General features: G+C 42.5%; 2 protein-coding genes across 17 annotated transcripts in view; one reads left to right on the forward strand and one right to left on the reverse strand.

Moving 5' to 3' along the window:
* Positions 1 to 16605, forward strand: part of MAST4 (microtubule associated serine/threonine kinase family member 4) — a 254220-nt gene extending 237615 nt beyond the window's left edge. For 15 of the 16 annotated variants that reach the window (XM_015848582.3, XM_015848583.3, XM_015848585.3 and 12 more), the window contains 8 exons: positions 1221 to 1348; positions 1442 to 1677; positions 3456 to 3656; positions 4870 to 5099; positions 6785 to 6907; positions 8600 to 8736; positions 9241 to 9422; positions 10199 to 16605. In XM_015848582.3, the coding sequence (XP_015704068.2) occupies positions 1221 to 1348; positions 1442 to 1677; positions 3456 to 3656; positions 4870 to 5099; positions 6785 to 6907; positions 8600 to 8736; positions 9241 to 9422; positions 10199 to 14061 (5100 nt within the window). In that variant the 3' untranslated portion in view covers positions 14062 to 16605. The remainder of the gene's footprint in view (positions 1 to 1220; positions 1349 to 1441; positions 1678 to 3455; positions 3657 to 4869; positions 5100 to 6784; positions 6908 to 8599; positions 8737 to 9240; positions 9423 to 10198) is intronic. The other variant, XM_085528875.1, reaches the window with a different exon arrangement.
* Positions 16606 to 17109: 504 nt separating this feature from the next.
* Positions 17110 to 25003, reverse strand: CD180 (CD180 molecule). The gene is made up of 4 exons (XM_015848592.3): positions 24870 to 25003; positions 22886 to 23056; positions 19326 to 19492; positions 17110 to 19033 (listed from the first exon to the last, which is right to left on the reverse strand). The coding sequence occupies exons 2-4, from the start codon at positions 22973 to 22975 to the stop codon at positions 17308 to 17310; spliced, it is 1983 nt and encodes a 660-aa protein (XP_015704078.2). The 5' UTR covers positions 22976 to 23056; positions 24870 to 25003; the 3' UTR covers positions 17110 to 17307.
* Between the last annotated feature and the right edge of the window lie 900 nt (positions 25004 to 25903).

Raw genomic sequence — 25903 nt, forward strand, 5'->3', positions numbered from 1 at the left:
CAGAATCCCTAGCCAGCATGCTATTAGTCTTAAATAGCAGTCAGCAGTGATTTTGAAAAGCTTTCTATTAATGAGCAGTTTCTTGAACCTGTTTAGAAACTATCTAGAGGTATTTTGAAAGTGTGTGTTTATATCTTTTGTATTTGGACCTATGCTTTAACTAATTGGTGTATTTTATACTGGCTTTACAGTATCAAATATCTGTTATGTCTGTGATAGCGTGGAGGAGCAGAGAGAGGAGTTGTTGATCTGATTAACCTTATTCTATGTGAACTCCTTATTTTCACTTGGTGGCATATTTCAAATGCAGATACTACCAGATGTTGCAGTTATTCTGAATATGACTTGGACAAGAAGGCTTACTTCTTCAGAGACAATTTCAGCAAGAAGCAGTGGGCGCAAACTTTAATAGGAGAAGTTTGAACACTGCTTTACTACGTGGCTGACAGAGCACTGGCCCAGGTTGCTTAGAGAGGTTGTAGAGTCTCCTTGGAGATCAAAAGCCATCTGCTCTGTGTGCCCCTGGTTGAGTAAGGGCTGGACCAGGTGACCGCTGGAGGCGCTTTTCAACCTCAGTCATTCTAGCAGTCTTTGAACTTGTACATTTTTCAAAGATCTGTATCACAGTGATGGTTTGTTGTGTTAACATCATTACATCACAGCAGCTCTAGCTGTGACTCAGAATATGTAGAATATACAGACAGCAGTTTTCGTATGCTATTTGTCACATAAGTAAACAGATTTCTGGTGGTCAGATTTTTTTTCTAAATCCTTTTGCTAAGTAATTTATTTTTAACTTCTGAGTCAGTTGAGATTTGTTTTTGTGCTTTCTGCGCCTAACTGGCAAACACTAAGTCAGTACCGGACGGGTAGGGTTTGTTTTCTTTTTTGACTTTATGATTGTGACCCCAAGCCTATGGATTTTGTCTGCTGTCTTGTCAGACAATTAAATTGTGAGAAAATTGTTGAATTTACAATGAGAAGATTTGCTAATCATGACCCTCTGTGTGAGGAGCCAAACAAGTGAAATGGGAAAACATTTTAAGAATAGAAAAATCTATGGAAATTTTAAAAGGCTTGAGAATTCTGTAGTTTGTTGTTTACTGTATAAGAATTTGTAACGTGAAGAGCACCACTTGGATGTCTTTTTGTATCAAATGTGTCAATGATGAGCTGCTTTTTTGTGTTCTTTGTTTGTGTTTATTTGTTGCCTGTAATAGGTGTTTAGTAGCATAGACCGAGTTTCTCAAGCACAAGGTGATGAAAAGGAAGATGCAGGAGACAAAACAAAGAGTGTAGCGTTGCCTTCAGTGGAATCTTTAAGCTGGAGTTCAGAATATTCTGAAATGTAAGTAGAAAGAAGAGGTCTGTGCCCTGCTTGTGAGGCATCAGGCTGCCTCATCTTGGTAACTGCATGAGAGTTTGCTTATTTTTGATGCAGACAACAAGTATCTACATCATCCATCTCCTCTGACACTGAGAGTCGCAGGCAGCGACATAGTTCTGGTTTGTTGCCAAAGTTGGCCATATCTGCTGAAGGAGAACAAGGTGATTCCACCTGCTTAGTGGGAGCACAGGAGGAGCAGGAAAAGCCTGCGTTAGTGAGTGAAGAAATAGTGCAAGATGAACCTGAAGTAACAACTCCAGCAAGTACAATCAGCAGCTCCACATTGTCAGGTAATTCACATTGTGTATCTTAACTCCTGATATTAGAAGCAGTTGTGGATCTTTCCTTAGCACTGTCATTCATGGATTTAGAAATCCTGCATTTCAGTACCACTTAAAAGTAAAGATCCTTAAAGGGCTCTGTTTTTGGCTGAGTTTCATATTAATTAAATCTCATAGAACATGAAATAGTATCAGCATTTTTAGAAATGCCAGCAGTTGGCATTGTTTTCACTAACTCTCCATGACTTGTAGGCAAGTGAATAAAGTGCTGATTTGGCTATAGATCCTTTGCAAAATCCTTTTCAAGAAAAGATGAGTCTTAGATACTATGAGCACTTAAAGGACTGTTTTTATATCTTCTCTTGCCTGTGTTGGTGATTTTTGATTGATAACACTAGAGTCTTTCCAGTTGATCTGTTTTCCAACACTGTGCTCACACTTCAATGTGTTTTTAAGATTTTGCAGTGATATATATTTGTTTCAGAGTTGGGAGTGTAGCCTTTGACTTGTGGAAGTCATTTGTGTCATTTAAAATCTAGGAAGAAATATAATAATCTATTCTCTACTTAAATAATATATCTCCTTTATGCTTCCATTTCCCAGCACAAGCATTTGAATGCACTGCTGATGGATCCAGAGCCCTAGTGTTTGTGTATCTTCAGAGGAGGGTTTTATATAACTGTTGGAAAACCTGGTACTTAACACAGATCTAGGCCTGTATCAGTCTCACATTTGTCCTTGTGTTGGTTTGAATTACTTCATCTCCATGTTTACTTGTCTCCAGATGATTGTAATTCAGTGAGTTGACTCAAGATAACCATTGTATTCTGTCTTCTTTCTGTTCTCATACCCATGGTTTCCTTCATAATCTGCATTTTTCTCCCCTCAACCACTAGTTATGGGAATATATGCTCAAAGCTATTGAACTGTATAACCATCTCCATCTCCTTCCCTTGTCCAGAATCTTGTGTGTGCTCAGCCCTTCTCAACGCTGTGTTGATTAATCTAGCTCCTAGCCAAAGATGTTAACTCAAAATATCTCTTATTTTTTTGTCACTTACTAATTACACTTAGGAATAATTTAATTTATTCCCATATCCCATTAGCAATGGGATATTCTGTGACCTTAAATACAAAATAGGAATTTGTTTTAATCAAGGTTAGAAGATAGACTGTTGATGCTTGCTTCATACAACTTTACTGGCATAGGGCCATTATTATTACTATTGTCATCATTGTTCTTAGAAATTCTATTTTCCTTCATTGTGGAAGATGATAGCAGTAGGGTTGTAGTACTGAGTTCTTTAGTGCCAGGTATCTTCCCTTTTCTGGGAGTGATTAAAAATATATTAGAAAAAAAAAAAAAGTCACTGAACAAATAAAAGCAAAAGATAATAGTGAGCAGTAGAAGTATAGGCAGTGTTTTAATGATTGTGGAACTTAGCAACTTGGATAGGGTTGGAACCTGTTGTTTACTTTAGAAGTTAATGTGAAAAATAAATGTATGTTTAAGTTCTTCAGGATTAATGTTGCATGTTGAGCTACCAAACTTGCTTCTGCTTTGGTTTACATTTTGCTTCCATCAGTGAATACAGTATGTTACAGACAGTGTTGCTTCAGCTCATTCTGTTGAATTTATGCATGTTTGATAGAATTCTTCAGATTTCCAAATTGTCTTTTTATGAATTTGTAGACAGAGGAAGAAACTCCTATCTCTCAATTGTACTTTTTCCTATCCCTGACCCCCAGTTTTCCCTCAACATGTTTATCCCTTTTTCTTTGTACAGTTGGCAGTTTTTCAGAGCACTTAGATCAGATGAATGGACGAAGCGAAAGTGTGGACAGCACAGATAACTCCTCAAAGCCTGCTACTGAAGTTGCATTTCAGATGGCTCGTCAGAGATTAGAAAGTACAGAGAAAAAGAAGATCTCTGGAAAAGTCACAAAGTCTCTTTCTGCAAGTGCTTTGTCCCTCATGATCCCAGGAGGTAGAGCTAAATCTGTCATTTGATACAATTTGTGCATAGTGCATGGTTTATGATGTAAGTGCAAGACTTCAGTGAGTCCAGAATGGCTTTTTTGTCACAGATTTTTATTAATCTAATACACACGTGGCTGAAGATCCAGTCTAGTCTGCAATTTAGAATAGTGAAATCACAGCTGAGGGATTTCCTCTGACTGACAGACTGTCATGTAACTACAGTGCTGCAGAGACAGGATACAGGATTCACTATTTCATCCTCTAGTATGGTTGTAGCTTAAGTCCTCAGCAGCTCACACTGAGTGAAGAGGAATTAGATTGGGCCATATGTTAAATTTATCCAATACAGTTAACGTATATAAATATTATATACATTATATTCATATATATTATATATATAAATTGTTTATTGTTATTATTATTTAGTATTTAAAAATTTAAAAAAGAGGGAAACAGTCTGAGCTTATTCTTTGTGTAGACTGTTTCTTCCAATTAATTGCTCTGTCCATAAGTCAGAGATGTTATTTGATGTACCCCTGTAGCACCTGGTATCCGTAGGACCCTCTAGTGGCTCACATCCAGGGAGTGAGGCTGTGGTAGTCTGTTGACAAAGCTTTGTCTCCCTTCACATGACATTACTTGGCGCAGCAACCAGCTGGAATATTTCTGGGTTGCATTCCTTTTAACAGCTGTCACCCTGTTGTAGTCGTTGAAGTATTTTTTTTATTCTCCCACAGTTGTGTTTATGTTTGCACAAGTGTGAGCACAGGGTGCTTTCAAAACAATAAAACAAATAGTTTTTAGAAACTGAGGTTTGGTACAAGCATTCTGAGTTACTGTCCATGTACATCAAGGTGCTGTGTTTTTAGATGTGTGATTGAATCAGAAAAATACCACTTTCTTTGCCACTGATAGTTGATACAGTGCTTGGTTTTGGGTGTATTCACAATAGCATCTGTGCATTTTCTAATTAGAAGGACAAAGTTTACATCTAAAAATTTATTCCTAAAAAAAATAAGGGTTTTGCAGTGGGAAGAAAAATTTATTTCTTGTATCAGGTTGTTCATCAGGCTTCTGATTCTCTAAGCTTTATGCTTAGTGTGAAGGAGAGGGGTTTTAAGCAAAGACAGTGAAATATTTTGGCAGAAGAATGCCGTTAAGCAAATGGTCAGGTTTGTGTGTGTTCAGAGTGCACTCTGACAGGTGTTTTTTTCTTCCAGATGTGTTTGGTGTTTCTCCTCTGGGAAGTCCCATGTCTCCTCATTCGCTATCATCTGATCCTTCATCCTCTCGGGATTCCTCTCCGAGTCGTGATTCTTCAATTGCTGCTGCAAGTCCTCATCAGCCTATAGTAATTCACAGTTCAGGAAAAAAGTATGGCTTCACCATTCGAGCCATCAGGGTTTACGTGGGAGACAGTGATATTTATACTGTGCACCATATTGTTTGGGTAAGATGATAATTTTATTTCCATAAATCCAGAGGAAACTAATGATATAATTTGCTTTTGATCTTTTGTACACATGGTATCTGTTGACAGCTACTGTGTAAGTGGTAATGTTGTGCTGAGTAGTAGTTTGAGATGAAAATTTGTGACTGCAAAATGCCACTGCTGGCTGTGGAAACCCAAGCCAATATAGTACACAACTTTGACGGAAGTAATACCTACTTATCATCACAGAAGTTCAGAATGGTGGAAGGGGCATCAGATATCATCCAGTTCTAATCCCCATGCTGTGGACAGGGACTCCTCTGACTAGATCAGGTTGCTCAGGCTCCCAACCTGCCTTTAAACACCTCCAGGGATGTGGCATCCTCAGCTCTGGGCAGCGTGTTCCAGTGCCTCACCACCCTCTTGAGTGAAGAATGCTCTCCTAACATCCAACCTAAATCTCTTTTTTTGTTTAAAAATGTTTCCACTTGTCCTATTGCTATCAGACTGTGTAAAAAGTTGATCTCCCTCCCGCTTATAAGCTCCTTTTAAGCACTGAAAGTCAGCAGTGAGATCTCCTTGGAGTCCTTCTCTTTATTGAATAAGCCCATCTCTCTCAGCCTTTCTGCAGAGGAGAGGTACTCCAGCCATCTGACCATCCAGCAGGTCCACGCTTCCCTAGTCCTGATGTTGACCTTCTGCATTGGGCAGTTTCACTTCTAGCATATTTGGCATTTGTAAGCAGGTTACATTGCCTTATAAAAGACTGAAGAGTTGATGCAGCCTTTCTTTGACTGGCAGCAGAATCTGCAAAACTAAGAGATTCTAAACAGGAACTGTTGAAATATTCGTGGAGTTTATTAAACTGCTTCAGTTAGGAGATTCATGAAGGCCAGATCAGTTAGATATTTTGCTACTCACAAGTAGGATATTTTCAAGTACTGACTTTTTTATTCTGTAGGAATTTGCAAACCATTTTGAATGGTGAAAAAACTTCGAGGATCTATTGTGCAGAAAAAAGACTAACAATATGTGTATAAATATATTGATAATTGAACCTGATTTTAAGTATCCATTGTATGCTTTGAAATAGCAGTGCTAGTGATGGAGTATCATTCATGTTTTATTTGCATTGTTTACCTCTCTGACCTATTAGTTCATCAAGAACATTGAATGCAGAGAGTGCATACATGTGATAATAAATCCAGAAATTAGAGTTCTTATGATTGGTAGGGTGTCAACCTTGGCATTTTTCAGGACATAACAGATATTTGTTTATTCTTTCATATTTATGTATTTAGCCATAGCTGAGGCTCTGTAGCCTCAGTGTTGGCTGCATGATCTAAAATTCTTGAAAAGCTTATTTTAAATATAGTAAATTATTTAATCCACTTTCAAAATAATTTGCAATTCAGTTTGTTTCGGTGCTTCACCAGCTTTGTGCTGCACTGTTCCCTGTAGTGGGCTAGGCTGACAAATTCGATCCAAATACCAAGAGTCCACAGCTACACAGTGGAGCTAAAAACTTGCATCATGGTTAGGATGTTGTATGTGATCACTGCTTTTACTACACAAGTATTAACACAAGTTGCGTTAAAAAGCCACCTGCCTTTACAGAACAAGAGCAATAAAAGAAACGACTACTGAAAGTATGGGAATTAATTAAGAAGAGTTTGTTTATTATCTTCATCTGTGATTTCTAGAATGTGGAAGAAGGAGGCGCAGCGTACCAAGCTGGTTTGAAAGCTGGAGACCTAATTACTCATATCAATGGAGAGCCAGTGCATGGTCTTGTTCATACAGAAGTCATTGAGTTGTTGTTAAAGGTAACTCCTAGACATCTGGGATACAAAATCCATTGCGCTTTTTCACAAAAGATCGTGGGGTTACATTTGGTTTCTTCAGAGATTAACTATCAGATTTTGTGGTTGTTCAAATACAACCTCTAAGCTGTTACTGAATGTATCTGGAAAAAAGTCAGCAACTGCATACATGATTCTCGTTTCTCTGCAAGGGCCTGACACTGCTACTGATACATGCAGAGTACTTGGCAGTACTGACACAAAGATAAGTCTCTCTCAAAACATATGTCACGTGCAAGAAAGCACTTTTCTGAATCCAACCATCTCCATCAGGTTGTTCAAAGTTTTGGTGACAAGCTGCTCCTTATTTTCTTCTTTTTTAGTGAAATCCATCAGGAAAGATGGAAACAAAGAATACAAAGTGTTTTCTTTCTGTCTGTTCAGGAGCTTGCCTTTCACAGTCTTCGAAGCCCAAGATGTTTTTATCTCATACACTCCCAGGCATGTCCTGCAAACATACTTAATAAAATCCGGATCCTGCAGTTGGATTTTCATGAACAACCTCTCCAATGTTTCTCCTATGGAGTTTTTAGAGGCCTATTCCATTAGAAAATTTAGATACTTTTTTTTTCTTAGAAACAAAAGATTTAACTATTCACTGTAGTCTCAGCTATTCACTGTAGCTCACAATGCTGCAGATTTTCTGTAATCTTTGAAGCACAGACTAAGGAAGTTCAGAATTAGCTGTATATTTACTTCTTGTGTTAGTCACAAATTTAGTGGTTCACCATACAGTGAGTAGCCGGTTGTATAAGAAGACTGGAGCACAATGAAGTATAAGGAAATAAAAAGAGCTAGGAAAAGATGCAAATTACACTTAAGCTTAAATGTTTTTTGATGTCTTGAAATGAAGAGGAACTTCTACATTTTACAGTTGTGCAAGAAACCTAAAAGATAAAGTTTTGCAATGTTAGGCAGTTGGGTAAAACTGCATAAGAACTGCAGAAAAGCAGAAACACAACAAGTCTGCACACAGTGTACAAGAATGTAATTGAAATATGAAATCATTGCTTTCCAGATGTGATAACATACATTAACTTAGTAAAATTCATATGAGAAGTGTACTGTAGTACTGTGGCATACTAGGAGGGAGGCTTGGATTTTTAAAAAGATACTTCTGAATACTGAATTTTTTTTACTGAACAGGTGTCATCTGTCCCTGTAGGCAACCCTAAAGATCTTAGCTTAGTTAGCTGTTCCTTTTCTTGAGCAAAGTAAAAGTACTGATCAGACCCACAATCAAGTTAGTTATCTCCTCCATTTTGCCATTGCTAGTATGCTGGGATGTGAACAGAGCGCTGTGTGGGGACAGCAGTACTCTGTGGGGAAAAAAGATGTTTCTGTAGAAACTTGCTTAACTTGTTACAGATTGCAGGTTAATCCTTGGTCTGTCTGACTACAATTACTGGAATTTCCCATTGTCCTGAAGCTTGTTCTTATAATGGAGGAAGTTCAGCAAATCTGACAGCATTTTGAGAAGTTTCCAGTCATTGTTTGTCAGATATGAATTAGCTTTGCAACTTCTGCATATTGTTCCCTTCGCTGCCAGCTCTTGGTGCGATGCTATTTTGAAGTATCTAGGTTTTAACTGTAACTTCAGTGTAAAGCTAAGTGATCTTGTATTACTCAAGCTAAAGGTTCTTTGTATTTTGGCAGAGTGGCAACAAAGTGTCAATTATGACAACACCTTTTGAAAACACTTCCATCAAGACGGGACCTGCCAGGAGAAACAGCTACAGGAGCCAAATGGTCAGGCGCAGTAAGAAAACCAAGAAGAAAGAGAGTTTAGAGAGGTGTGCAGTCCTTTCGGTTCATTACAAAAGTGTGTTCTTGTGTGTGTATTCATGTGTTAATAAATGAAGTTAACATAGTTTTCCCTTATGCCTTCTGCAACTCTTTCTTTTTTTTACCTTCTTCTATGAGACTCTGTGGTCATAATTTTATAGCACTTAGTTTATATGTGCTTTATGCTAATTTTATGTGTGCTACTGTATTAATAGTCCTTCAGTTTTGGTGGACTCTTAAATTAAGAAAATGAAAATCTAGACTTGTGAAGAACTAATCGTTCACCTGGAATGCTGAGGGTAAATTTCAGTACAAGTAGGCCGAGTTAAAATATTTATCTTAGCTATTAGCAGTCATGATATTTTAAAAATTTCATGCTTTGCCCTGTATTTTGTATTCATGCAAACAAGGATATGATGTTTCCTTTTTTGAGGATAGTGGTAGATTGAATGCCTTCCACAGAGCCTGTTGCATCTTATGTTTTTATTAATACTCTGCTCTTCCCACACTAGGAGGAGATCTCTCTTTAAAAAGTTGGCCAAGCAGCCCTCTCCTCTTCTTCACACCAGCAGAAGTTTCTCCTGTCTGAACCGGTCACTTTCATCAGGGGAGAGCTTGCCTGGGTCTCCAACTCACAGCTTGTCTCCAAGATCACCTACCCCAAGCTACCGTTCCACTCCTGATTTTCCATCTGGTGAGTGTGTAGAAATTGAGGACTGAGTAAAATGACTTGAAATTGAAGTATGTTCTGCTTCTTGTGAGGCCCCCAAATCTGTTATGCGCTGGTGAGAGCAGTCAGCTTAGACAAATGTAATCACTGAACAGCTGGTTTCTATCTAAAAAAGGGGAAAAGATTTCTTCTGCAAAACCAAAGGTGTTCTTATAATACAAAAGTAGCTAAAATGGAAATGTGTGTGATATTTGTCTGAGAGAAAATCTAAGTCCAGTGGCTTCAAATTATTGTGCAAGCAGCGTGTCTATGGGAGGAGATGGATGGATGATGGAACTACATGATGGAACTAGCTTAGACTCTTAATATGAGTGCAGCTTGATTTTTGAAGTGATGAACTGGATGCTGAAATATGGAAAAGAGCCCCATCTGTCTCTTCTTCATATCACGATTTCAGTGTCTACTGAAAATGGAAACACAGTCTGTTATACAGTCTCTTGCAGAGGTTAAATTATTTGGAACACCTTGATCATTGCTTTCGTTGCTTTCATTGCTTTGAAGTAGATGGAGGCAAGGACTTAAAGGAAATAAAGGAAACAGAGGGGAGGAAGGAGAAACACCAACATTAGGAGATGATGAGGTTTTTGAAGTTCAGTCACTCATAATCTACCAAATCTTGGAACACTGCATCACATATTCTTTTAGAATCAGTGCAAGCACCGCCTGTCTCTTTGCTCTTTGGCAATTTCAGTTAATCTTGCTAATCTCATGTTTATTTTGTTTGCATGTTCTTTTTGTAGGTACTAATTCTTCTCAGAGTAGCTCCCCTAGTTCAAGTGCTCCCAACTCTCCAGCTGGTTCAGGACACATAAGACCCAGCACTCTTCATGGCTTGGGCCCAAAGCTTAGTGGGCAAAGATACAGATCTGGAAGACGTAAATCAGCTGGCAGCATTCCTCTCTCTCCTCTGGCAAGAACGCCTTCCCCAACACCGCAGCCCACATCACCTCAGCGATCTCCATCACCACTACTGGGGCATTCAATTGGGAATACAAAGATAGCTCAGTCTTTTCCTAGCAAGATGCACTCCCCTCCAACTATTGTAAGACACATTGTTAGGCCGAAAAGTGCAGAACCACCGCGATCTCCTCTCTTAAAGAGAGTCCAGTCTGAAGAGAAACTTGCACCTTCTTATGCTAGTGATAAGAAACACTTATGTTCACGAAAACACAGTCTTGAAGTGACTCAGGAAGAAGTGAATAGAGAATTGTCCCAAAGGGAAGTAACTCTTCAGAGTTTGGAGGAGAATGTATGTGATGTGCCATCACTCACACGAGTCAGACCGGCAGAGCAGGGCTGCTTGAAACGGCCCATCTCCCGAAAATTAGGTAGGCAAGAATCCATTGATGAATTAGACAGAGAAAAACTGAAGGTCAAGATAGTTATGAAAAAACAAGATTTTGCTGAAAAAGTGAATGCTACTATACACGAACCTGGCAGTGAACCAGAAAATCCCAATACCATAAGATCGGAAGAAAGAGACAAAAAAGCATTCCAGAAGGTATTAGAAAGATCGAATCCATTTGAAACAAAAATTGCAGCTTTAGAACCCCAACCAGCTGGAGGCATACTCAAAGACACTCTACAAAAGAATGCAAACTTGCGATCAAATGACTGTAGTGCTTTAGATGCACAGATGTTGTGTCATGGATCCCCACTTAATGAAGCCAGTCATATTTCTTATGAGTTCAAAAGAATTTCCCCTCCATGTACACTGCAAGATATGCCACTTCAGTCCTCTGACAGGATGCTAAATGGAAAGGGAGAAAACACAGATAAAAATGTACCAACGAAAGAATTTGTCAAATATGAAAGATTAGATGGTAAACTTGCAAATATTGATTATCTTAGAAAGAAAATGTCTTTTGAAGAAAAAGATGAGAGTGTCTGTCCAGTGCTAAAACCCAAACTGACATCGAATGTTCATGAAAGCCTTCAACTTAATGCAGTCAGGCCCATAAGCATTCAGCAGGATTCCACGGCAGTTGCTGAGGGTAGAGCATTCATCAGCAATGCACATACTTCTCAGATGAACTCAGTTTCTTTTGTTCCCCTCAAAACCTTGAATGGTCGAACAGAAGCAGGTATGGAAAAATCAGCTGCGATTTCTACTGAGTCACCTGTCAGGAAAAGTCCATCAGAATATAAACTTGATGGGAGGTCTGTTTCCTGTTTGAAACCGATAGAAGGCACACTAGACATCGCTTTGCTTTCTGGACCACAGGCTTCAAAGAGTGAGGTACCTTTGTGTGTAATGCCAGAAGGACAGAGCAACAGCAGTGATATGGCATCTCCTAAACCTTCAGCGCCACAGGGCAGTGGTGGAAAGGCAGAACTGGTCTGTCAGAAAGAGCAGCTGTTAAGCCAATCAAAATCTAGTAAAGCTAATCTACCAGAGGCTCAGGTTCTGCAAACAAGCAAGAGTTCTCCCAATCCACCAGTCATCCCTGTGGCTGCAGAAGTGGTGGTAGAGAAAAAAGCTTATAATCCAGCTGCTAAAGTCAGCATTTCTATTACTGAAGCTGTTCAGAAGAAGGATAACTCTCCTTCAAAGCAGGACAGTTCAGCAGAGGCGAAGTCCTGTGTTACTCAAAGTCAGACTGTTAAAAGTGCTCTAACATACTCTCAGCCTTCTACAGTCCAAAGCACTCCTGAAAAACCTCTGGGCAAAGAGAAACAAGTGCAAAAGGAGTTGCCTAGCAGACAGCAAGCAGGCCAGAGAAATTGTGAGCCTATCTCTGCAACGGTGGAGGTGATCAGGGAGTCAGCTTTGAAGGTATCTGTCTCAGATGTCCTGACAACAAGCTACTTCAAAAGCAGTGAAAAAAATTCTGCTGATCTTGCCATTCCACCTCAGATGCAAGGGAAGTTGCAGACAGGTGGTCCCAAGACACAGCTTAAGGATGGGAGAGATTCAGTAAAACAGGTAAGCAAGGAAGACACCGTTGTTGCTAGCAGTTTTGTGGAAAAGGTCATAACCAAGCAGAAAGTTCTCAGTGAGTCTAAGAAAACCATTGTAGAGTCAAAGAGTGAAACTGTTCTATCCAAGCCCTCAGTAGATGGTGATCCTAAAAATGAGAAGGCAGCATTGGTTTTCTCTGTGCAGAGGGATAAGTCCAAAGATTTGGGAAAGAAAGATCAGAAACAGGTTCCTGACATAAGGATTCCAGCCTCTGAGAGAGAGCAGTCCAGCCAGGCTCCTCAGCAGCCTAATGCTCCAGTGTCCCCTGCTGTGAGGGTTGCTGTAAGCAGAAACTGTGCTGTAGATGTTCATGAAGATATTCAAGAACACATGAAGCCCTCTACCATTGGTGTGGAAAGTAGTACTAATAAACTCAGGCCCGCCTCTGATCAGAGTTCCTCTAAGTCTAAGCACTTGGATAAACAGACATTTTCACAGAAACCATGCACGCCAATCACAAAAGAAAAAGAAACAGTTGTTCAGGTGTCTGCCAGCTCTCGGAAGGATGGTAAACAGACTGGTAAAAATGTGCCAGATCCCCCTTCTTCTGTATCAGGTTCTTTAAGAAAAATGAACAGCGAACATGTTAAAGTTGAAAGGCCTGTGATTTCAGAGCATGGATTTGTATCCACTCTTCAAGTGAGCAGTATCACTCCTGATACGAAACCCAAATCATCTACTGTTGACTCAGGACCAACAGGCCCTGAGATTTCTAAGCAAATGCAAAAGCAAGAACCAGCAGGCTCTGGGGATTCTGCTGACCAAAAGCTGTTTCACTTCAGTGAGAAACAAACTGTGTCTCCAAAGTTTTCCACTGTGAAAGACTGTCTCTTGCTGAACAAACAGGCAGACAGAGGCCCTAATAATCAGACGACCTCTCCAGATAGAAGACCTGAAGGAAAAATATGCACTGATGCACTTTATGTTCAACATAACAGTGGGAAAATGGAACCTACCCTTTGCCTCACAAACTGCGATGTTAGAGCAAAAGGACCAGAAAAATCAACCACAAGTAACAAATGCTCTCAAGATTCAAAAGGGAAAGGACAAACTAATCAAAAACAGCCTGAGGATGCAAGCAAACAAGTTGCAATAAAACATACGCCAGCTGCCAGTGGGCAGAGTTCTTACCGTGTGGCTGCAGTGCCAGGAAAGCCACTGGCTTGTTCAGCCAGTTTCTCTGAATGTAGACAAGAAGTGTCTGTTTTGTCTTTGGCAAAGAGTGATGCATCTTCTGCAAAAGTTAAAGCAGGCTCACCTGAGCTTCCTTCATCCAGCTACAAGGAGCAAAGTAAGAAAAGCGCCTCTTCCACAGGAAATAGTAAGACAGAAATGACTAAAAGCGTGTCAATGATAACCTTGCACAGTGCTGCTGTTGCAGAAGCCCACCACTCTACTTCAAACCTTGGGGGGAAACCTGGAAATCAAGAGAAGTCTTCTGTTAACACTGTGGATGTAAAGGGGAAAGATGCTGCTCAGACTCAGCAGTCTGCTTCAAGAAAACAAAACGTGGGTAAAGATTTAACTAGGTCAGTAACCACACCTGATCGCTCAAACGCACTTTCTAATGACAAAGACTCAGTTCGGCAGCGTCGAGGGAAAGAAGCTTTACGAAGCAGTCCTCACAAAAAATCCTGTTGACTGCAATACATGGCAAATATAAATTCAAGACTAACAGAAACAAGAACAATACATTTTGACTGTCTTGAAACCAGCACTGTGTAGTGTCTTTATGTGGCAAAGCTTTCATGTCACTGAAGAGGATGGGGATATATAGAGAAAGGACTTTTTACAAAATGCCTTCTCGATTGTAACCGGTAAAACTGTTACCATATAGTATTTGTACAAATATACATCTGCAGCTGGAAGCTGTGGAAAAAATAATTTCCTCTGTAAATACCTAGCATTGTGTTTGGGGATTGAATGTAGCATATATACGTTGCTGCTGATTGCATTGTTTACTCTCCCCTTTTTAAAAAAGTAGTTGCTTTGCCATTTATTTGCCATACTCGAATAAGAAAGTAAATGACTGAAAATGGGACATGGCACAGACAGGCACAAGCAATGGTCTGACTGGAGGGTGAAAATCTGCTACATTTTTACTTAAAAAAAAAAAAAAGAAGAAGAAAGAAAAAAAGTCCTAGCTAGAGTTAAAAATGCAAGGAAGAAATAAGTACGGTGGCTTGTTGTGAGTTTTTAGTCATCAGATTTTGATAGTTGTGTATCTGGCTACCTGCTTCACCAGATCTAACACAAGACGAAATCACATCTGCCAGCGGCACAGAGCCTGTCTTGAATAGTGGGTGTGGTTAAAGCTAAGGGAGGACTGCTTGGCTGTCACAGAGTCTCTGGAAGACTCATGTTCTCTGTTGTAATGGTAGTTCTGGTCTTGTCTGTTCAGAGTGTATTCTGCGACCTTCAGACAAGGGTGAGACTCTGAAGCACATGCTGTGTCCTTGGTTTCTGCTGCAGTCCTCCCTTTGTTTCCTTGAGCTAGTTTTGAATTCAGGCCCTTAGAGTTTGAGGCACAAGTTACAAGCACATGACTTCCAGGACTATTGTGTTCATCCCTGTTTTGTTTTTTTTTTTTTTTTTGTTTTTTTTTTTTAATTAATTTAGAAAACATGCTTTACCATAGCATATAGATCTGCATAATTAGCATTAGCTGTGGCTTTTTTTTTTTTTTTTTTCTTTTTCTTTTCTATTTTCGGCTGTTAGGATAAAAAGGAAAAAGAATATATGTTCCATTGTCATTAAGAAAAAAATTTAGGACATCTGATACATTTTAATTCATAGCTGGGGCCTTATGTTGTAGACTTTGACTTGCTTTTTTAGCAAGTAATTCTTGGTTTCATGTTCATTTCTAACTGCATTGAGTAGCTCCATACATTTCATAACGTAATCTTTTTATTTATATGAAAAAAAAAAAAAGAAGAAAAAAGGTAAATGTAATTATTAAAGAAACATTGTGTAACAAAGGAACCTGTTGGAGCTATTTGGTGCTAGAATGTGACTGTCCTTTTACTTTTGCTAAGCCTTATTTAAATTTTGTATACTGTGGAACATGTAGATTTTGATCATTTTAGTGTGGAGGACTTCAGTTTTGAAGGATGAAAGATAGAATTTGAAACATGTACCAGAGCACTACAGAATATGCTTGTTGATGCTTGTTTTAAAGTGTTTGGGATCAACAGAGTGGGGGTTTGCTTATTTCGGTTCAGGTAGCCAAACTAGAACTAGGCCCCCAGCTGTTTCGTTGAGGCTTACGGATTGTCTTTTCTGTCTCAAAAGATAGAACCTTGTTCTTAAAAGCACAGTGTATAATCTTGACTTGGAGGTCTGCGTGACAGCTGACAGTGTGCAGAATTCATTTCCCCTGGGAAACGCTTTATTACACCAGTTCAGTTGGATTACAGCAGACTTGCTGTGGAAAGATAAAATCACAAGCTACAGTTTCTGATTTTTTTTATGAGACACTAGAATGTTTGTACTGCCTCTTATGCATTGACAGAGGAGCTAGTTAGCGATGGGTAGTAATTTTGAGCAGCTTTGAAGAGAAAATGGTCTCAACATTTACAGTTCACTTGTGCTTTGGCAATTATTACAAGCAAATGCTAATGCACTTCAATATAACATTTCTGTCTGGGAGGTATTTCCTAGTTTACAGAGTTCTGCATTTTTTAAACTATCCTCTCGTTTCCTTTAAAGCACATCTAGCTATTTGTTTACAGTATACCTTTATGTATATTTTGTATAGCTCATTATCACTTCTGACAAGTAAGTTTGCATTTTGGAAGTGTAACAGTGCATAAGCTTGTGTTTATGTAGTACTGTTTGTTGGTGTTTACCTATCAGTGAGCTGTTAGAGATTCTCCTGCCTGTGTACTGCTTCGGTCAGTCTTTTTGTGATTGTAGTTCTGATGTGCTCCTTTGTAGACTTCCTGCTGTAGATTGCTCAGCTTCCCCACCCCTCCACCCCCCAAAAAGAAAAAGAAGAGAGAGAAAAGACGAAAAAGGAAAGATGGGGAAAAAAAAAAAAAAAAAAAGTTAGGGTCTGTGCAATAAAGTGTTTGCAGTCTTATTTTCTTTAAGAAACTCCTTATGGATGTCATAATTGTTGTATATTGAACACAGTTATTTATACTTATGCAGTCGCATAACATTGAAATAAAAATTCAGCATGAAGCACTGTTCTGTTAGTATTTTCCCTTGAACTGTTTTTGCTCCTGTAGCTTTAACTTCAGGCAAATCCCTCTTGGCCTTGTGGGTAGGTGGTCATTTCTTTGAGGCCAACTCAGTGCACTGCAGGCACAGAAGCAAAGAAGACATCTTTTCTCACCCCTGGTGGCAATGTTTCCCTCTGTATCCAGTGAAGGATGGAGGTTCTCTTTGGCCTTCCTTTTGCTGTTAATGTATTTGTAAAAACTTTTTTTTGTTGTTGTTATTTTTTATAGTGGTGGCCAGATAGTGGGATTTCACCTCATTTTCCCTCCACATAACCTAGCAGCATCCCCATACTCTCCCCAGGTTGTCTGCCTCTTCTGTGTGCATCTGCGGTTCTAACTGACAGAGGTCCAGAAGTGAGGCTAACCTGTTATACTGGGTATTATTTCAGAGACTGGCAAAGCATAACTCCCCTCTTCAGCTGAACTTACATAATCAAAAAGCAAATACCAGATCAAAAGTTAATTCACATTAAAAACTCAGCTCACAGTTTATTATGCAGGTCTCATGAAAGATATTATTTTTCTAAGAAATATAATGAAAATAGAAAAGAGCATTCCGATGTTTGCATGAAATACAGGCCTCGAGCAAAAGCAGTTAAGTTGTCCTACACCCCAATCCCTTTGCTGTACAACTGTTTGCACTCTGTGCCCACAGATAAACTCAGATTTGCTGATAATTTCTCCTGAAATACTGAGCACCCCAAATAGAGATGGCAACACTGCACAAAACAGCTAGGACAACTGCAATGATTCCTGCAGTGCTAATCCCACATGAGAATGACACTGTGGCCAGCGGAGCCCCAGCTAGTGATTTGGGTTCAGAACATGTTGTTTCTTTGGGGTCTTCAATCTTATCCAGATTCTGCTTGTACCAAGTGATTAAACCAATATTGGAGCAGGTGCATTCCAGGGGGTTGTAACTCAGATTGATTACGCTGTGGCCAGGCAGGGACTCTAACTGGTCCTGTGGTACACTACAGATCCTGTTGTAGGCAAAACTGAGGTAGATACTCTTGAGTTTTGAAAATGCACTTGTGCTGAGTGCAGTAAGCTTGTTGTGGCTCAGATCAATGTGCCGTAACTTCCTAAGGCTGTGGAAGGCTTGGTTGTTCACTGCTGTCAGTTCACAGGATGATAAAATTAGCACCTCCAAATTGGATAGCTGTTGAAACAGTTTGTCCTTTGGCATGATCCCTGACTCAAAAGTGTTTTGACTGAGGTCCAAGAGCACAAGGTTTTCCAGGCCCTGAAAGAGATGCTGAATGCTGGTATTAATGTAGGAGGAGGAAAGGTTCAGGATTTGCAAGAGATGAAGATTCCGGAAGGGACCTTGTAAAGTGGCAATCTGAAGATGAGTGGAAGCTATGTCCAGCAACTCCAGGCTTGCACCCTCCTTGAAAAACACATCTTGGACATGGAGCTTTGTGTTGTGGCTCAGATTTAGGTGCCGAAGGCTGCTCAAGCCATGTAGTGCTTTGCTGCAGCAGTCAAGGCTTTCAACACGACTGTGACTTAAATCCAGATGCTGGAGCTCTGCCAGACCTTCTAAACAGCCAGAGCCCAGCTGCAGTGCCTGCAGGTTCCCTTTGATGTGGAGATGGGTGAGGGATGGGAAGGCGGCAGAGCTGACATTGCAGAGGTGCTGGAAGGAGTTGATGCTGAGAACTAGCTCCCTGAGTGAACTCATTGCACTGATTCCAGGTGGTAAAGCACTGATGTGGGTGTGCGTTAGGTCCAACTTTTGGAGCCTTGTCAGACAGTGAAATGTGGCAGCATTTAGGTTTTCAAAATACCGCAGTTGCAGATAGAGATCCTTGACAGAAGTGTTGCAGAGGCCTTCTAAAACACCTGGAGTTATGTCAGTCTCCTTCCTCGCATCACTGAATGTTCCCAGCCAAAGAGTCTGGGTGGTGGAGTTCTGTATTCCTGCAAGGACTCCAGGAATGTCAGCACAGCCCCCAAAGTCCAAGCTGTAGAAGTGGGATTGGAAAGCTCCAGGTTCAATGTGTAAAATGTCGTTGCCTTTAAATATAAGAGTCATATTACTGGTCTTCTGCAAAATGCTGACATCTTCTGCTGTGATTACTCTTATATGGTTCATTTGAAAGTCAAGATGTTTGAGGTTTTTAGTTGGAAAGTTGTGAGGGAACTGCAATGAAGAGATGTGGTTGCTGCCCAAGATGAGGGTTTCCAATCTGTCCAGATTTGTCATTGGAATAAAGGATATTGTGCTTATTCCTGTCTGTGTTAGGACAAGTTCCCTCAGGGACTGAGGACCAACAAACGCTGTGTCAGATAGGAACATGAGCAAGTTTCCAGTCAGCACAATGGTCTGCAGCCGCCTGTTGTTGTGGAAGGCATTTTCATACACCCAGTTGATCTGACACCTTGAAAGAGCAATAGAAACCAGCATCACTGGCTGTACCCTAAAGTACATGCATTTCACCCACTGCCTAACAAATAGCTGTTACTAGAGAAGAAGCCTGGATGTTGCTCAAGGAGCTCACTTTGCTTAGCAAAATCGCTCTGCAGACATCTGCAAGTGAAGCTGGTAGCTTCCTGTGAAGGCAGGGGAGCTGCTGTCCAAGCTCACTCCAGAAGCTGCCAACCAAGGGGAAGAGTTGGGGGGTGAGAAGGGGGGCCAGGGTGATACGAAGAAGTGAAAATGCTCTCCCATACCTCGTCAGGTCCAAGTAAAGAAGAGATTCCAGCCTTGAGAAGGTTGAATTCTGGAGGGATGGGAGCGTGTTGAAGCTGAAGTCAAGGATTTCTGTTGTGACAGGTAGGCTTCCAGGAATCTCCCTCAGTCCTAAACCTTCACAGCTATAGCTTTTATTCGTTGTAATCTGAGGAGAACATTACAGTGGAAATCCAAGAGTTGTGTACTGTAAATGTAAACAGGAAACTATCCCACTTGAAAACAAAAACAAAACACACACAAAAACAGATTTGAATGTAAAACTCTGGCAGCCAGAACCCTGAAAGACACCAGCATGGCCTTGAAATGCACAAGGCCTAGTATTCTGTAGAGTGGGCTTTCAAAAAGAACACCTCGTGTCTTGTGCTAATTCAAAGTGTCTCATCTGTAGTACTTCCTTATCAAAATTAACACACTTGAGAAGCTGTCCTGGATACATCATTAATCCCTAAGAAGGGACATCCACAAGGTAGTTTAAAATTCTGAATTTCTAACAAAGATTACTCTTGGAGAAGTCTTACAGGAAATGTTGCAGGAAGGATGTAAAAAAGAGCAGGCCCCAGGAGTGTTTCCAGAAGGAACGGGTCCAAATTAACTCAATTCCAGCTGTGGTTATGCAAGGGAACAGCTAGACAGAAATCATACCTGATAAGCCAAGCCTTTAAAATTCCAATCAGGGCTTTTCAGCTTAAGCAAAAATGAATCCATCTGTGTGTGGAGAAGGGCATCCTTTGAACAACAGGTAAGCTTATTAAACAGGGCCAGCTTACCTTTGACTATCACCTGATAGTGAGCAGCTGGAGCAGGGACTACTGCAGGACCCATCCTGCTGCCTGAAGCTGGGCCAAGGGGCAGCTTCCAATGGGCCCTGCTGGTGCTGCCCATGCACAGTGGGGCTCCAGGACAGGGTCACAGGCTCATTGTGCCTGCACCTCCCAGCCTTGTGTCACCACATTCTCCCCACAAGCTGTCAGGCTGTCCCCAGCAGCATGCAAGGAGCCTTATAGGAAGAGCATACAGTGCTGTGCATGGATCCTGTCAGGGAGGAGGAAAGGACAGGTGAGCAGCACCATGAGGCTCTGCTGGGGCTCTGGGGAGGGTATGTGGTGGCCAAGGCACGTCTCTGTGGCCTGGAAGGTGAAGAGGCAGTGAAGGCTGGAGCAGGGAGAATGAATCATAGAATCACAAGGTCGAAAAGGACCTACAGGATCATCTAGTCCTCCTATCACCATTACTACCCATTAAGCTACTAAACCATATCTCGTAGCTCCTCATCCAGACACATCATGAACACTGCCTGGGATGGCGACTCCACCTCCTCCCTGTGCAGCCATTCCATTGCCTGACCACTCTCTGAAAGAAAAAGTTTTTCTTTATGTCTGATCTAAATCTCCTCTGGTACAACTTGATGTCATTTCCTTCAGGTCCTGTTTATTGGCTGGGAGAAGAGGCCAAACCCCTCCTCATCACAACCTCCCTTCAGGAAGTTGTAGAGTGCAATAAGGTCTCCCCTGAGCCTCCTCTTCTCCAGACTGAACAATCCCAGCTCCTTCAGCCTCTCCTCATAAGACCTGTTCTCCAGACCCCTCACCAGTGTCACTGTTCTTCTCTGGACACATTCCAGGGCCTCAATGTCTTTGCTGGACTTAACTTGATCAACCAATACCTGCTGAACATGGCCCTCTAGCCAGTTCCTTACCCAAAGAGTATACCTGTCCAGGCCACAGCCAGTTTCTACAGATGAATACTGTGGGAGACCCTGTCAAAGGCTTTGATGAAGTCTAGGTAGACTACATCAACAGCTTTTCCCTCATCTAACAGTCTGGTCACCCAGTTGTAGAAGAAGATGAGGTTGGTCAAACATGACCTGCCTTTCATGAACCCTTGCTGGCTGGGCCTGATCCCCTGGACACCACTTACATGCCATGAGATCTCACCTGAGATGACTTGCGCCATGACTTTCCCTGGTACTGAGGTCAGGCTGACAGGCCTGTAGTTCCCCAGATCCTCTTTATAGATAGGAGTCACATCGGCAAGCCTCCAATCCTCTGGAACCTCTCCAGATAACCAGGAACACCAGTAGATGGCTAAGAGTGGCTTGACAGCTCCATTAGCACCCTATGGTGGAGCCCATCTGGTCCCATGGATTTGTGATAGTTCAGATGGAGAAGGAGCTCTCTATCCATCTCTATCTGAATCACCAGGGATGTATTCTGCATTCCGTTCCAAATGGGTTCCCAAATGATGTTCACGGCAGTCACAGGATGTGCAGGGAGAATGGTTTCTTCCTCCCTTCTTGGTGCAAGTAACACAAGGGACATCTTTGACACTGTCAGAGAGATGGAGCACTAGAACAGGCTGCCCAGAGAGGTTGTGGAGTCTCTTTCTGTGGTGATATTCAAGACCCACCTGGATGCCTTCCTGTGTGACCTACTGTAGGGAACCTGCTTTAGCAGGGGTTTGCAATAGATCATCTCCAGAGGTTCCCCCCAACCCCTTATGGTTCTGTGATTCTGTAACACCTGTTCCTGAGGGGAGCTGGGGAGCACTGGGGGAAGCTGGCCAGGAGTGGGGGTTGGAGCAGCAGCATGATGCTGGCCATGCCTCCACCACCCTGGGTCCTGCCTGGGGCCTGGTGAGTGGGCAGAGATGGAGGTGAGAGACATACTGAGCAGTGCTGGTATCTATGGAAACAGCAGAATGCAAATGTGGAAAACCCAACATTTTCCATAGTAGCAGGTGACGCATGCAGTTGCCCACTGCAACATGCAGTTTATAGAGATAAAGAACACCTTGCTGTTGCTACAGCTGAGCAGTGTCTGTGTTCCACCATAACACAGTGAGTTTGCTCCCTGCCCATGCGGCAGGGTAGAGAGCAGGACCAGGGGAGCCACAAAACAGCTGCCTCTGCGGCATCCCACTGTGCTGCTCTTACATCTGCGTGAATATTTCAGTAAGGGATTTGCTTCTGATCCCATCTGTGCAGGGAGAAGGGCTGCTGTCCACGGCACTGTCTACCTCCACCAAAATCTTTGCCTTCCCCTGCCCTATGCATCTCCCACTTTAAAAATACAAAGCAAAAGGTCTGAAGACCAGCCTTTGCCTTGGCTCTGGGAAAACCCTGTGCTTTCTCACTGTCCTCCTGGGACACAGCACTTCTGCTGAGCAGCACACAGAGACGTCTCTCTCACTGTGCAAACAGGTGATGGCTGGAGAGCAAAGCACAAGAGAGTAAGTCCTGAACCCACCCTCTTTCTGGCTCTGATGTCTGCTGAAGATCCCCTTGAGCACTGTGTCATCCTCCACTTCTTGGGAGACCTAGAGTGGTGCTGCAGCATGACTGCAAGGAGGAGAAGGAAGTAGGCGAGTGCCGCCAAGCACACATCCCAGCACCCACTTATGGCTCTGACAGAGGCCTCCAGACCCAAAGATACCTCTTGGTGACTTGAAGCTCTTGGGTTCCAGCAGGTGAGCTCTGGCCAGATTCTGCCACCAACACAGACGGTCTCTATGTTGTCAGAGATCAGTGACTGGCACTCACCTCGGTGCAGGTTGCATCCTCCATGTGGGTGACTCTGCAGCTGGCACAGGCGAGTGCGGTGGCAATCAGAAGGCAGGAGCTGCACACCATGTCCGAGTGAGGTGTGCAGAAGGCTGCTGGAGTTTTCTCTTGGAGAAAGTGGGACAGGGCAATGGGTGTCAGGCAAGTCTCCTGAAAGCAAGTTGTAAGGAAAATAAGTGCTCGGTTAACCTCCTGGTCTCAGTGTGAGTGTGGCAGTAGTTTTGGATAGAAAGAGGAACTTCCCCACTTTAAGTATAGTCAAATGACTGTGCACTAAGGTTTAAGGCAGAACAGATTTTAAAATGGAAAGGGAGGAAAAGGCTTTTTTGTGTGTGTGTGTGTGTGTGTGTGTGTGTATGTGCTTATGTAGGATAAACATCTTCATTAAGTACAGAGGAGCTGTTACCAGCTCACAGAGAAGGGGGAAGAGCAAGGAAAGGGAGACAAGAATGCAGTGTTCACACATGAAGAGTTCACTGAAAAAGAAAGCCTGAATCACATGAAAGTTGGTGTGAACTTGTAACCAGCCTTCACTGGCTAAATCATTTGTGTGACGACTTGCACTCAGCAGGCTAAACCAAGCCCAGTAGCCTGCATGCCAAGGAGCGTTTTTGTAAAGAAGCAGGGTGAGCAGTGCTGGGCTGCCCGGAGCATCCATGTACTGGGCAGAGCCTCCCAGCAGCCAGCTGCTTCAGCGTGCAGTGGTGTGAGAGTGTGAGTAAAGCAGACACGGCCTTGGCAGCAGCAGGAGCAAGAGCTCCTGTGTGTCCAGTCAAGTGTTGCCCAAGCCACAGCTGTGCTTGTCCTGGAACTAGGTGATAGCAGGTGGGCCACCAACGTTCAGGAACAGTGCTTAGAATCTAGTGTAGAGCAAACTCCATACTGCATCTCTGTATAAACTCTTTGCATGATCTTGGTGTACCCATATCGAGCACAAGCACATCTACCACAGCCCTGCAGCTGTATTTGTTTGCTGATAGGATGATCTATGCTCATCTGATAGAGCTGTGCTTTTTGTTGCTGTTTCTGCAGTTGTTCTTAATTTATGAAATTTAAAAGTGAATGTTCTCTGAATGACAGTCTGTAAAGCTCACTGGAATCTTCCCTCCTGCCTCTTTCCCACCAGCTCCACGTTTGCTGGAAATCCTGCTCCCCCTGCCAGCCAGCAGCAGGAAGTTCAGAGGAATTTGTCCATGGTGTTTGCTGCTTTTTCCCATACTGTGCTACATGCTAACAAGGCTTTTCCTGGCTGGCAGCAGCTATGGTTTGCACTCTACCTTGCTTCTGGAAGGCCATGAGTGCTGCTGGCATGGATGCCTCCACAAATCACCCACGCCAGAAACCTCTGTTCTAAGAAGAATTGGTTGTTCTGGAAGAAAAGTCCCCTAAATTAGGAGGATAGAGGAATCAGAATGAATCCTGCCTCTCCCTGCTGTGCAAATTTGTTCTTATGTGTTGCGTAATTCACATGTGATTAGCATAGAAATAACTGCAGTGATTTACTTTTTTATGAGGAAATGAAGGATTTTGTTGCAAATAATCCCAGGGTCTGCCTCAGTTACAGGCAATGAGGGTTTAATAGTTGAAGTGAAAGTGGAGGATTCATGTTTACTGCTTATCCAGAAGCTGGAGAGAACAGCAGATATCAGAGGTGTGCAAGCTGTTCCCTGAGCACCCGTAAGGTTAATTACAATCTCTGTGCTCATATGAGGCTGCTGTCCTCTCCCCAGCACACTCCTGTTTGCAGTTTTACATTTTCTGTGTGTAGTCCCCTCTGACAATGGGGGGATTTAATAGTGTGCAAACTCAGGAGCTGATAGCTGGTGCTGGACACTGAGCACCACAGGGCTGAGCCAGCTGCCTGCTCTGCACCACCCCTCCCACAACCCCAAACCCTTCTAATCTGACTTCTGCACCAGAGAGAAAAGCAGCTTGCAAGGCTCACCAGCTGCAGGTGACTCACCCCAGCGTGTGCCCACGTCCCCCCTTTGTGTTGCAGCTCTGGCCTGTCCCCTGTCAGTGCCGTCAGCCTGGACAGAGTGGTGTGGCCACAGACATTGCATCAGCACAGACTGTTATCGGGGTGCAGGAGTGCTGGGACGTTGGCCCAATTCCTGCTGTGGGCAGAGGGCCCGTGTCTGTTTGCCAGCTCAGAGCCACTCTAGCATGCAGGCTGGGCGTTACCCAGTGTGCTGTCAAATCCCAGTGAGCCCACTGGGTGTTAACAGGAGGGGAACTATATCAACCCTATGGGTCTTCCAGTGCTGTATATAAGAAGGGATTTGCAAAACAGAACAGTGGGTTCTTCCAAAATCTGTATATGCAGGATCAAAAGATCAGAGCAATTTTCATTCATTTCCTTCAAGAATGGATTTCAAGATTTTTCTTGTCTGTAGTTTTCCTTCCTACTGCAGAGATATACACACTTGAATGATTACTTTAAGTTCAGGGTGTGGGCAGTGGGCTGTGTCAGGCCAGTGCATGTTCCTGTGGCTGCAGCACCCCTGCCCCAGTAACCCCTCTGAGCTGAGCTCTTCCACTCCTCCTCAGAGGAGCATCAATATGCCCATTTGCACTCTGACACTGATACTGGTGCTGAAAGCACTCCACAGCTTCACCCTGCAGTTTCCATGGCTAGAGGTATCCACCTGCACGGGTAATAACATTTGTTGGTATCCCATGGCAGAGAACTGGACCAGGGCTGCAACTTCAGCACTCTGAATAAAAACGTCCCAAATGAGTAAAGGGAGAGTTCCTTTCTTGCCATTTCTGTGGACAGTTCGTTCTCTCATGGGCTTTATCTGAGGTACCTTTCACAAGGAGTTGTGGCACCACATGCCTACAGATGCGCTCAGCTGGGCTCTGTTTCTGCAGGGCCCTGGGACCAGCATTCATTGGGGGGAGATCAGTGCCATTTCGTTACTGTGCAGATTGAACAAAGCATCAGCTGATGTTTGAATCTTGTTAGGGGCCCTGGGGATACCGGGCTTCCTGGCC

The sequence above is a fragment of the Coturnix japonica genome, chromosome Z (genome assembly GCF_054131305.1).
Source record: "Coturnix japonica strain WE chromosome Z, WE-NBRP24, whole genome shotgun sequence".
NCBI lineage: Eukaryota > Metazoa > Chordata > Aves > Galliformes > Phasianidae > Coturnix > Coturnix japonica.